The following is a 12841-nucleotide window of genomic DNA, read 5'->3' on the forward strand; positions in this document are numbered from 1 at the left end:
AAAGAGCAAAGAGCGAGAGCCAGCAGGATCTGTTGATCAATATCACCAAATGCTCTTTGTGCTTAGCATTAACATGAGGCCTTTTTCCTAGTCTTTCTAACCAGTATCATTGTTTTCATCCCAGGGACCTTCTAAAGCCACCAAAACAAAAAGTTCATTTGAGCATTACAAAACAATGTAAATGCTAGAATAAAAAGTCCATAGTGTGAAGACAGTATAATGAATAGAGAGGAATCTCAAATGGATTCCATGCAGTTGAAAGTCTATTGTTAAATTAGCTACCAAAGCACACCTACTTTATTCCTATATCTGACTCAAAACTGCTCTAGAGTCATCAGGCCAGTATATAATATTACCGACCTACTCTTTTCATTACCTGTCTCTAATTGTACTATATGTATATTCCAATCCTTTAATATAGGGTTGGCAAACTTTCTCTATAAGGGCCACATAGTCACTATTTTAGGCTTTGTAGAGCATATGTTTTCTTTCACAAGTACTCAATTCTGCCATCATAACATAAAAGCGGCCACAGATGATACATAAACAAATGGGCATGGCTATGTTCCAGTAAAACTTAAAATGGGCAGTGTGCATTTGGCCCATAGGCCATAAACTATTGACCAATGCTTTATCTATACCCTCAGAAATAGTGTAGTAAATTCCTAATCAGGAATGGGATTTAGAAACCCAATTAAAGCCTCATCTAAATCATACTACCACATTTACTATTTACAATCAACTCATTACAGTACCTAAATTTTTACAATATATTTTAATTAATATTTCTATGTGATGTCTACTTACCAAGCTGGATAACACAATGATACCTATTTTATAAAATTGTACTATATTCTAAAAATTATAATACATTTGATACATTTGTTTCTCAGTGTATCATTAAAAATGAGTGGGAATTCAAAATTAAATACATGGTTCAATACAACTAAGTTAATGAAATATTGAGTCAGGCATTTCAACAGAACTACAATAAAGAAAGTGCCTAATGATCAAAAGAGTTTTTACACATTAACAAGAGGAAGCAATTAAAAATTTGGCAACTAAAGTTTCTCAGCTTTAAAATAAATAATTGCCATTTCATGGTTTTCATTATATTTTAATATCAGAAAAAAAACAAATCTGTAGCATATATAATATTAGACTAAACTCTCCAAAATAAAATAAAATGATAGAGATACAAAAATAAAAAGGCTTTTCAATAAAATCACTGTACAGCTTACCCACCTGCTACCCAATCCACTGCAATACCCCGCACTCCATTTTCTCCTATCCCATGTGTAATGATGTTTGTAAAACCAGACCCATCTGGTTTGATTCTACGGATTGCATTATAAGATTTCTCAGAGATGCTAAAATCACACCAATAAATAAAGCCAGAAGATACATCAACATCCACATGCAATGCATTTCGTCCTGGAACATTTAAGAAAAGATCATTAAATAAGGCTCTAGCTGGAACTAGAACTTTTAAATATCTGCCCTTCCTCTCAAATCCTCATTCCCAAGCCTCTGCTTTGACTATGCCCCCGTTACAAAATAAAACCATTTGTTTCCCAGTTGGAACAAGCACACCCATCACCCAGTTCTTGGTTTCTCTCACATTTCCTACAGTAAGGAGCACTGGCTCCTGGGAGAAATGGAATGGGAAAGTATACGGTGATCCTGAAACATCTTACTATACCTAGAAGCAAGGAAGCACTCAAACACAAATGGAATCATGTCAAAAGACACATGCAGCCAATTCAGGAAGAACTCCCTGGCCAAAATGGATAACTGGAGCATCAGAAGAGTAAATACGTTAAATGATTTATAACACATTGAGTTAAAAAAGTAAAATCTTGAGTCGACAGTGATAACAACTGGGTGATTAACTGGGTAAAAAGGACAGCTCTCCTAGAAGAATATTATCCAATAAATATAGAAGAGATGATAGAACAAGAAAACCATCATTTTACAATCCTAATTAAATAATCCTTTCAGTCAAGGATCATCATCGATGGCTGCTAAAACCAATGGGTAAAAGGCACTTGGGGGATAAGATATTCATAGAGTGTCAAGAGTGACCCCAAAGATTTCACACAAATTGCAAAGCAAAAATCATGCTTTTAAAAGGCAGGGATTTCACTGACACCACCTTAACCAAATACAATGCATGAATCTTGATTATATCTTTGATGGAACAAAACAACAGCTATAAAAAACATTCCGAGGCTAAGTAGAGAAATATAAATATGAATATTAAGTGACGATGCCCTTAGGAGCTGCATTCTAAAGTATGTAGGGGTGAAATATCATGACATCTGCAATATATTTTCAAAAAGTTCATTAAAAATGTATGCATATATATGTAGGTATACACATATAACACAAAAAACCACACAGACATCAAGAGCTCAAATGTGGTAAAATGTTAACAAATGCTGAACCTAAGCAAGAATATAAGAATATTTACTGTACTTTTCAACTTTTCTGTATTTGAAATTTTTCAAAATCAAAAGCTGGGAGGAAAAATTATTGATTTTATAATAATTTACAAAATGGTAACTTAGATGCATAACTTTTTAGATATGGGAAAACAACGAGTCATGAGTACATGTGAATATGGTCACGAAGCAGGAGCATGTGTGGCGTCAGAACACTGACTCCTTTCACCATAGGTTTTCCTGTCTCTTCTGACCATTTCTCCAACCCCTTCATTCCCTTCATCCTCTTTTCTTCCCTTGCTACCTTCTACTTCTGTCATTAGCCTGTGGCGTACTCCTTGTGATGCTACTAAAAACTCTTGTGGTACTATACACCTAGAAACCTCTTGGCTCATGTAAAAAGTGATCACTTCATATATTCACAACATGCAAGCATAAAGTGCTGCAAAAACATAGTTATTAAGGAGAGACTAATACTGTCAACTCATTTATTTCGACTCATCAAATATATATTAATAAATCAGATTGGGGATTATGTCATTACTATTTTAAAAACTAATGTACTTCTCAGTTGACACTTATTGGATTTTGTTACCCAATGTCACCATAAAAAATCAATTAATTAATTTTTTTTAAAAAGTTAATATACTTATACCCTAAATCTCCATTAACAGTTGGAAATAAGGTTCGGTTCTTCTGAACACCAACTCTGTAATGCTTCTTGCAATCTCGTGCTACATTCTTTCTATTTTGCTCTAAGCCTGTCATTCTCAGTGTTGTCCAGGGCCCAGCAACATCAGCATGCCCTGGGAACTTGTTAGGAATGCAGATTCTCTAGCTCTACCCTAGACTACTAAATCAGAAAATCTGGGAGTGGGATCCAGATGTGTGTTTTAAGAGGACCTCCAATTCTGATACACACTAAAGTTTGAGAACCGTTCAAGGTTGAGCCAATTTAAAGGGAAAGACGAGCTTCATCATGCACTGAATCCAAACAAGAAGAAATGCTTTCTGGTGCCAAGGATTTCAACGTGGCACCAGATGTAGTCGAATACCACTTGTACTGGAGTTGGCATACCTTGGCCTGCCACTGGCACCATGGCTTCTGAATGATCTGACAATTCCAAGCTAAAGCCTCTGATTGCAGACAGCATCGAAACAACAATAAAAGAGCTATATGGAGAGCAGGTCTGATTATCAGGATTGAGTTTAAATCCAGTGGCACAGGCACACGAGAACAGTCCTCCTGGTACAGGCAGGCAAATCTGCTGACAGGCATTCACATTGTTGCTACAGCCATTTGAGGATTCGGCAGAGTCTAAATGAAATCAAAATCAGCGTTACTTTTGGCCTATCTACCTGCCTCTCCATTTCGCACTGTTAAAACTGAGTCACCAAATAATTCATTATAAAAATTAGTAACAAAATACAATATCTGAGTTAACAACCTAAAAATAATATTAAAGAGACTAGAGCTTATACAACTAACACCTAAAGATATGAAACAGGACCAAACCATTTTATAACAGTTAGAGAATGAAGCATTAATTGTATTTCTTCCACAAATATATAAGAATTAGAGAGGTCAGTATACAAATTCTTTTTTTTTTTTTGCATTCTTAGCCTATGTACTGGCATTTAAATTTTTAGCAGTTTAATTATATGATCAGTAATGTGATGGGCATTTATTATAAAGTTTATTAAATAAGAGTACTTAATGGGCATTTTTCACATGCAATAAAAATAAATACCAGTAACCTAGGTTGTAGGACAGCAAACAAATTGGTAATCTTTGGTTAGAGACTAAAAGACATAAAATATGTCAAAACTATAGGAAAAAAACTCTAGACCATAATGCTAATTTAAAGGGTCAAATCAAAATTTAGATTATTTCTGAAAAAAATATGTTGAAATAGGCAACTTCTAAGACTATTCCTTTTAAGATTAAAAATTCTATCCTGTTAACACTTTCCCAGCAGTCATCTAACTAATATTTATTGAGCACTTCGATGTGTCAGAACTATTCTAGTTACTGGGTGGAGAACGAGAAACAAGACAAGCAAAGTGACTGTCTTTATGGAGGTTACATTCTAATGAGAAATACAGGCAATAAACAGATAGATAACATGTCAGCGAGTACTAAGAAGCAAAAACAAATAAAGGAATTTAAAGTGATGGGGAAAGAATGCGATAAACTTACTCTGAAGTCAATCTGGCCTTGCAGATGCCAGATTAGTCTTTGACACTTAGCTATATTTAAGACATGGTATCGCTTTAAATATTTCGAGTAATTTCAATTTGCATGCATGTGTTAGAACATGGGTCTGTGTATAGGCACGTGTTCATACATGTAAGTGCGTAGATGTGAATATAAATTGTACATGCATACATGTGTATGTTTTAGTAACAAATACTTACTGCGTCTATGATAAACTCGAAGGCCCCTCAGATTTGGAGTATTATCTCGCAAGACAACTTTGTTGGACCCAGTGGCCTTGTCAACTCTTTCAATGACCTCATATTGTTCATCAGAATAATAAAGGAATGAACCATATACAGCAATTCCCCATGGGTGGGAAAGATCATTTACTAGGACCATTCGATCTGTACCATCCACATTTCCTCTTTCAATCTAAAAAATCAGAATTTTCATTATTGACTGATTCATGGTGAAATGAGAGAAACATTTTAAACTGACATTCTCTTAATAATAATACCTCGCAGTCATACAACACTCTATCCTTTACAGAGATTTTTCATATCTATTATCTGATTTGATAGTCACAATTGCTTGGAGCATTAGTCAGGCAAACGTCATTGTGCCCATTTCATTCATAATGAAGTTGGAGTTTAAGTAACTCAATCAACTTTTCTCAGGTGGCATTGTGAAGAAAAGGGGCCTAAATCTCTTTCATTCCTGTGTGTGACATTCTGGTCAGGGACACACATTTAATGCCTAACTGGACCATTACACAGGAGTTGGCTGACCCCGTATTTAACATCTTCACCAACAATTTCTGCAATGAGGATGAGTAATGTGCTCCATACAATCACAGAAGACAGCAAGACTGGATGGGGCAAAGGGTAATGCTGTTATAGCAGAACAGGTAACAAGCCTTAGTCAAAATGGCTTGGTAAACTGGAAAAGAATACATAAGAATGAAGTTGGCAGTAGGAAATGACAAGTTGTCTGCTTCTGAAAGAAAAACCAACTGCAGACATAGTTGATTGGATTTCATTCCAAAAACTTGTCTCAAGTGCTTCCTCTGTGCCAGAATCTGAGCTGAGCACTGGCAAGGGAGACAAACAAGGTCTGGCTCACTGCCTTACTGGACAAGGGCACTCAGCAGTTATAAGAGCAGGTCGTGCCCTTGAAATGGCAGAAGTTCCAGAAGCCTAGAGCAGGGGTCTCCAACCCCTGGGCCATGAACCAGTACCGGTCTATGGCCTCTTAGGAACTAAGCCACACAGCAGGAGGTGAGTGGCAGGTGAGGAAGGGAAGCTTCACTTGTATTTGCAGCCGCTCCCCAGTGCTGGCATCACTACCTCAGATCATTAGGCATTAGATTCTCATAAGGGCATCAGTCCCCAGTGCCAAAAAAAATGGGGACCTCTGGAGAGCATAGGAAAAATAACCTTGTAGGGAGTTGCTGAAGGAACAATCTGGACCAGATTAGCTGATCGAGATCAGCAGAGGCCAGGGTTCTAGGTTGAGCAGTGATCAAACCTATTTGCTGTGGTTTTATGAAGACAACATGTCTCCATCATGAAAGCAGGTCCAGCAATGAGGGCTATGGTCTAGCCAAGGCTAGAGAGAAGTGGCTCAGAATGGTGGAGGTGGCAGAAAAAGGGTACACCTGAGGAAAGAGGCAGAGAGCAAATTACCCTCTGATGATTTGTGATGATTAAATAAGGACGTGGTTATTAAAGTGAAGAAGAAATATAAGGAATCTAGCCTAAGAAAAAGGATGAAGAGTCACACCACTAACAAGCTCACAGATTCAGGAGGGCAGAGCAGAAGTAGAAATAGGAAGGGAGGAAGATGATGAGTACTGTGTGAGCCGTGCTAAGTTGTATGGAGAAATCACACCATGTGATAAGAGCTTCCTCAACGTTGCACACATGCATCAAAATTCGTAAAGTGCTTTCACATTCATCACTACTTCCTTATAATCCTCAAAGTTTATCACTATTAGAAGTACATTTTAAGAGTAAAAGTAGTACTTGTCAAACTGATAATGAACTGAAAACCAAAACTACTACACAATATTATGGAGGGTACCAATGCCAAAGATAGATTTGAAAGGACTACTATTTAAAAAGCAAAAAAGAAACTAACATACATTCAATTCCATACTCAAAGTAATATTTAAATTGATCAATAATTATTATTGAGCACCTTTTAATGGCCTAGTCCCAGTTCAGCCGCTTAAGCACAGCAATAAAGATCAAATATTATTTCTACAAATAAATGAAAATATATAGTTTCTGCTTCTTATTGCAGGATGTAATGAACTCAGTCTTGGAGTTTAAAATTACCAGTATAGGGAGTTTTCACACATGTGCAACTATGTTATGATATTAGAGAATAATATGTAGCTAGGAGGGAAGGCTGAATACAGAAGTTTGCCATATATTTTTTTCTTAAGTCTCTATTATTGGAGAGCCTAGACAACATTCGAAGAAAAGTATTGATATCACTAAAACATGAAAGAAATGGCTCTTAAAGGACAAATGAGAAATAATAAATGGAATTACTTTATCTTGAAGGAAAACATTAATAAATATTTATCTATAAAAAACTATGCACATACTGTAAAGAACTGGACTTCAACTAGAGCAAGATTTGCTCAAGGGAAAGAAGTTGTTGGGAGAAGGGGCAATAAAACACTGGTCACCAAGAGAGATCGTTCAAGAACCACTGCCAGACGACTCAGAACAGTAGTGTCAGCCAGACAAGTGCAGAATGAAGAGCAGCAGACTATAAGCGTGTTCGTACCACTCCCCGGCTAGTGACCGCCCAGTAGAGCTTCTGCTCCTCGATATCAAGGGTGAGAAATTCCAGGTGTTCAAGGCTCCCAGTGAAGAGCGTCTTTGGCGATGTGCCATCCATATTAGCACTTGCAATCTTGGCAGGAACCCCACTGTCAGTTCCATGGTCCGACCAGTACAGTTTCCTACAACCATGAAAAACGCCAGCATGTAATAAAACAGAAAGCAGATTAGAGTGAATGGCGTGAAAATGTGTATTTGTCAAGATGCACCCAATTCAATGGAGGAAACCTGACACATCGATACCTCGTTAAATACAATGTGGAGAAGTACTTAACCAGCGTTCTTTCAATGTCTGTATATTTCCTGGTTATTATTGGAGTAGAAGCCATTTTAAATGGTATCTAAACCAGGAAATTAGCATCCTTCCACTGGTGGGTGATCCTTGAGCTTGGTCAGACAGGTGAAAGCTTATGACTAAGAAGAAGCCTACATCAATAGTCAATCCCTTTTGAAGAATAATATACTTTCCAATACCCTGGGAAGGACAAAGCTAATGAAAATGTTGTCAGGTACCTCACTGCTGACCTCTCAGGCTTCTTATTTATAATTCTCCAAATCATCATCTACCGCATGATCAGATACTTTCTTACCTATTCTGATTTCTGTGATGAAAAAGGAAGAGTTTTGAAATTTAATGCAAAAAATAGGATAAAGAATGAGTAATGTTTTTCTGAGAGTAGAATCCCATTAACATGCTGATATCTTTCTCTTTTTGTAAAAAGCTGGACTACAGTCCTGCCTTCCTTGCAGTTAGCGTGGTCATGTGACTAAATTCTAGCTTAAGGAGTGTGAGCAGAAGTGATATGCACTATTTGTAGGCCTAGCCCATAAAAACTGTAGGGCACATTCTTGAATGCCCTTTCCTTTACAGTTCAAAAGATATCAACACCCAGAATGACCCTGAAAATCTCCTACTGAAGACCCTATCAGCCTGGGTCCCTGAATGATTATGTAGAACTTCCTCCCACCCTTTCTCCAAGTTCTATTGCTCAAATGAAAGACAAATAAACTTCCTTTGAGCCATTATACATTTTGGAGTTTGTTTCAATAGTTAACCGATCCTAACTAATAGACCACCCAATAATAGGAGCACAATAAATAATTGTTTAGTGAATGAAGAATGAATAATGAATGAACTTGAGTTTCAAAAGTGGGACATGAAATCTAAGGTGGTCCTTCTTCTAGAAAGAATAACTGAAAACTAGGACAAGTAAGCAAGCATAGACTAGCATTTGTGCTTTTAGTATCCTTTAAGAATTGGGTTTCATTTGTGCATCATTTTTATTTGAAGCTGAGAGCTAATACAAACTAGTTCTTCTGTTCCCTTCCAGGCCTGAGAATCTGCTCACTTTCAAACAGAAAGTCAAAATCCATTTGAGATGAGATGACTATCTCTTATTTAAAAAATCAATGCTCATATAATACAACTTATTATTCTAGTTTATAATACAGTATAAGATCAACAAAATGAATAACTGATCAGAACAGAAGATTCTAGTCTATGTCTATTTGTTCTCCCTGCCCCAGTTTCTTCCATTCCAATCCTGACCAATCTTTCCGAAATACAGATTTGGTTCTATCACTCTCTTCCTACAAATTCCCTACTGGCTCCTTATTTCTCAAAAGAATAAAATAAAATAAAAAGAATAAAAATAAAAGCATGACAGCAAAGTATGTCCATGATTTGTCCCCAAATGACTTTAAGCTACTGTATTTCTCATCTGGTTAACTGCCCCCTTCTCTAAGCCTCTAGTTCCAGCCCTCTACACGATCACACTAAATACCACCATGCTTCTGCATCTTTAATGCTCACTTAACTTCAAGTATCACTACCAGTTGCAATCCATTCTCTACCTACTGGAAACCTCCTCATCCTTCAAGATCTATTTCAGATGTTACCTACTCCCTTAAAGCTTCCCTCACACATTCCAAGTCAAAATGTATTGCCCATTCTTATAACTCTATTTTAAAAATTTCTGCAATTCTTGCTTGTTCATAATTTCCAGTCCAATATTATTCATTCAAAGAACACAGAACAAAACATATATTATATCTTCCACATTAAATATAAAATAGAGCTTTCTTTTCCTCACTGAGATTTATATTTTTAAAATGTTGGTTATGAAATCAGAAAATGCCTAAGTTTGAAATCTTCCAATTTATCAAACTATAACATTTACAAGAAAGGTGCTGTATAAAAGGCAGGAGCCATTTATGAACACTCACCCATTAGCAGGATCAAGTGTTATGCCAACTGGAAAACCAACTCCAAGAGCTGTCCCATCATTGGTAATAAGTGTTTTTGCATATCTGACATCTCCTCGGAGTGTTAAAACCTATAACATAAAATCACTTATTAGAACTGAGTTTCATAAGGGCAAAACAAAGGAAGCTGAGACAAAGAACTTAACACACACAACTAATTCCAAAGCATGATTAAGGATGAATGAATGGGAGAGTTGGTGTTAGGCTCAGCTAACTCTCAATTGCTTTTCAGGGCTATGAGGAAATGAGCTCAATAGAAAATGAAAGAAAAGCAAAATCGTGTCTTAAATTTCTATTTCCAATTCACCTAAAATTTCAGGAGAGGAGATGTGTATGAATAAAAGAAAGATTCAAATAGGTGAACATAAAGAATCACTGCCAGAGAGAAACTACAAATGCCTTCCAAATAAATGGCTTCGGAAAAAGGTAAAAGAAAACTTTAGAAGACAAATGGGAATCCCAAAGCTCCCCTGCACCCTAGTGACTGGCATATAGCACCCAGTGGCCCATCACTGCAAACATAGTCGATCAAAAAGTATTCAAAGTAAATTTGTTCCAATAGCCTAAGTGAGTTAAAACACAAGAATCCAAATCCGTGTCCTGCCACATCTGACTAAAGTAAGTTCACCACTCTGAACTTGGTGTCTTTATCATTAAAATGTGGATGATAATGGCACCTTCTGCTTAGAGCTTACAGGACTATGAGATAATACACGTAAAGCACTTACCACAGAATCTGGCAGAACCTGTGTTTAATAAATATTTCCTAATTTTTTATTCATTTGTTGGGCACTTAGTATGTACCAGACATTATAATAAGGATTATTGGATTTAACCCTCAAGATAATCCTGTAAGATAGATACCATTATTATGCCCATATAACAGATAATGAAAAAGAAGCCTAGAAAAAAAACGGCTTTCCCAATGTTATTTCCTTGGAATTATTATTGCTAATAGTATTGCTAACCCTGTGTTAACAGGGTTAACAGGACCCTGACGTGTCACAGAAAAATATGGGTTACTAAATTAGACTCAGTTTCTTATAGGAACAAGGCTATTTTAAAATGCACCTGAGACAGTCTGAGGAGAAACAACTAGTAAGAAATTAGAAAATGTCTGTTGATTTCCATAAAGGTTTGTCTATAAAATTGTTTTTCAATGCAAAGTTATTTGTGTGTCAGTGTTTGTTTCTCTGCCCTCTCTGTCTCTATATGTCCCACCACTCCACGCCCCACCCCACACACACACACACCAACACACACCTAGTTCCCTCCTTGCCTTTCTCTCTAAATTTTTACCTCTCCTGTCTGTTATTTTACTTTCTCTTCTACTTGAACTAAGGTAATTTTTCTCTTTTCAACTTGACTCTTTCTGCTATAGTTTCTCTCCCTTTCTTAGGCCTAAAGAGTTCTTTAGTTCAAAGGAAAGTTCCTTTCTTGTTTTTTGGAATATATCAAGCTCTCTCTCTCATACACACATATAGAGATTCTGGAGGCTTCACTCATCAGCTACAAAATTGCCTTTAGTGAATGGGCACACAGCTACCCCTAGTGGAAAACAATTTCTTAAATGTTTCTCTTATTTTCAGGTTGGAATTAGATGTGAATTACTCTGATGGTGGAAAGGATATTATACAGGTAAACAGAAAGTGAACACTATTCTTGTTTTCTTAAGCAATCTAACTTTCTCTTGGGTGAATAACAATTGACATCACCAAAGGAGAAACCAATAAAAACACTAAAAAGGCAATTTACCTTTGGCTCATTATTGTCTTTATGGATTTTCTAAATATATTGACGAAGAGGGAAACAGGGCACTGTATTCACAAGATACCTGAGTGTCATGAAATACTTTTATTTACTGAGCTTTTAACCACAGATAAGGAAAGAAAGGCTCTTAAAAGTTAAGTAATTTCTCCAAGGTCAAACAGCTTATGAATAGAAAAAACACATTACTGTCCTCAGTCACAAAATGCATCTTCATAACTCAGGGTCTCGAATAAAGTATTTTTCTCTGCCTCTGTTCCCTTTTGTTCATCATTGGATGTCCAGGACTAACCATGGGACTTATCCATAGAAAGCATTTACTAGTGTTTGTTGAATGAATAAATAAATGAGCAAGCAAGCCAGACTCAAAGCCAGGTCTTTGAACATACACATGCACACACACACACACTCAGTTACTTTTCAGCTGGTGCCTCTTTATTCTACCTGCTGGAGGAGACACATTACCTCTTTACCCTGCTTTTGGAAAACAATCACTCTAAAAGGAAAGACTCCCATTTACAAAGCAAAAGATAAAGAGATAGAAGAGAAGCATATTAATTGTCATTTGGAATTAAGGTAGCTTTGTACTGAGTGGAGTCTAGAGATGTGAGTTTGGTATTAAGAGTCTTAAGCTATAAATATTGCCTATGTTTTCATGGGAGGGTGATATTTTTAGTTGAGATTATGAAAAATGCCTTCTGTCACTGTTGAAGGGGGTTAAACCAGGCTGGATTGCTGGAGTTGTGGTTCGTAACAAGGCAAAGTTAGAACATAGGAATCAGGCAGTGAAGCTGACTCTTTAAGACAAAGTCTTAACTTCTGTGGGCTTCAGGTTCTTATCCAAAACAAAGGGCCTCCGAGGTTCCCCTCATGTTAAGAATTACTGATTCTACCTAATTTGATATATCCTGGGGATACATTAGCATTTGTGCATATTGCAATGTCCTTCTCATTGTGAATGGTTACTACACTTGCCTGCCCTTGGGAATGTTGTGAAAATTAAAATTAGATGATGTTTGTGAATCTGCTCTAAATTAGCCACTTGGCTGCTGTGTGCCTTCCACATCTTTCTGAATGCCCCAAAGAACAACTAACTTACTAGCTGGTGCCTGACCTAGAGCAGTGGATTGTCACTCTATTGGATAGCTATCCCTGCTAGCTGTCCTTCTCAAGATCTCTCTTTGTTTCAGGAATTTTCACTTTCAAAATTATGAATTAATAATCCCTTACATGTTTTAACCTTGCCCCAGAGTGGAGAAAATCAATACTAATCAAGTTACTTCTGATTACTTCATGTGATTTCATACCTG

At 36.7% G+C, this 12841-nt stretch overlaps 1 protein-coding gene across 1 annotated transcript in view; it reads right to left on the reverse strand.

Annotated features, from left to right (window-relative positions):
• The window catches only part of LRP2 (LDL receptor related protein 2), a 180840-nt gene that overhangs the window by 66262 nt on the left and 101737 nt on the right, over positions 1–12841 (reverse strand). Inside the window, exons 34-38 of the mRNA XM_039855815.1 lie at positions 9726–9835; positions 7444–7621; positions 4863–5076; positions 3523–3762; positions 1246–1434 (exon numbers count right to left, since the gene is read on the reverse strand). Of these exons, the coding sequence (XP_039711749.1) occupies positions 1246–1434; positions 3523–3762; positions 4863–5076; positions 7444–7621; positions 9726–9835 (931 nt within the window). The remainder of the gene's footprint in view (positions 1–1245; positions 1435–3522; positions 3763–4862; positions 5077–7443; positions 7622–9725; positions 9836–12841) is intronic.

Source organism: Pteropus medius, unplaced genomic scaffold (assembly GCF_902729225.1).
Source record: "Pteropus medius unplaced genomic scaffold, Ma_sr-lr_union100, whole genome shotgun sequence".
Lineage (NCBI taxonomy): Eukaryota > Metazoa > Chordata > Mammalia > Chiroptera > Pteropodidae > Pteropus > Pteropus medius.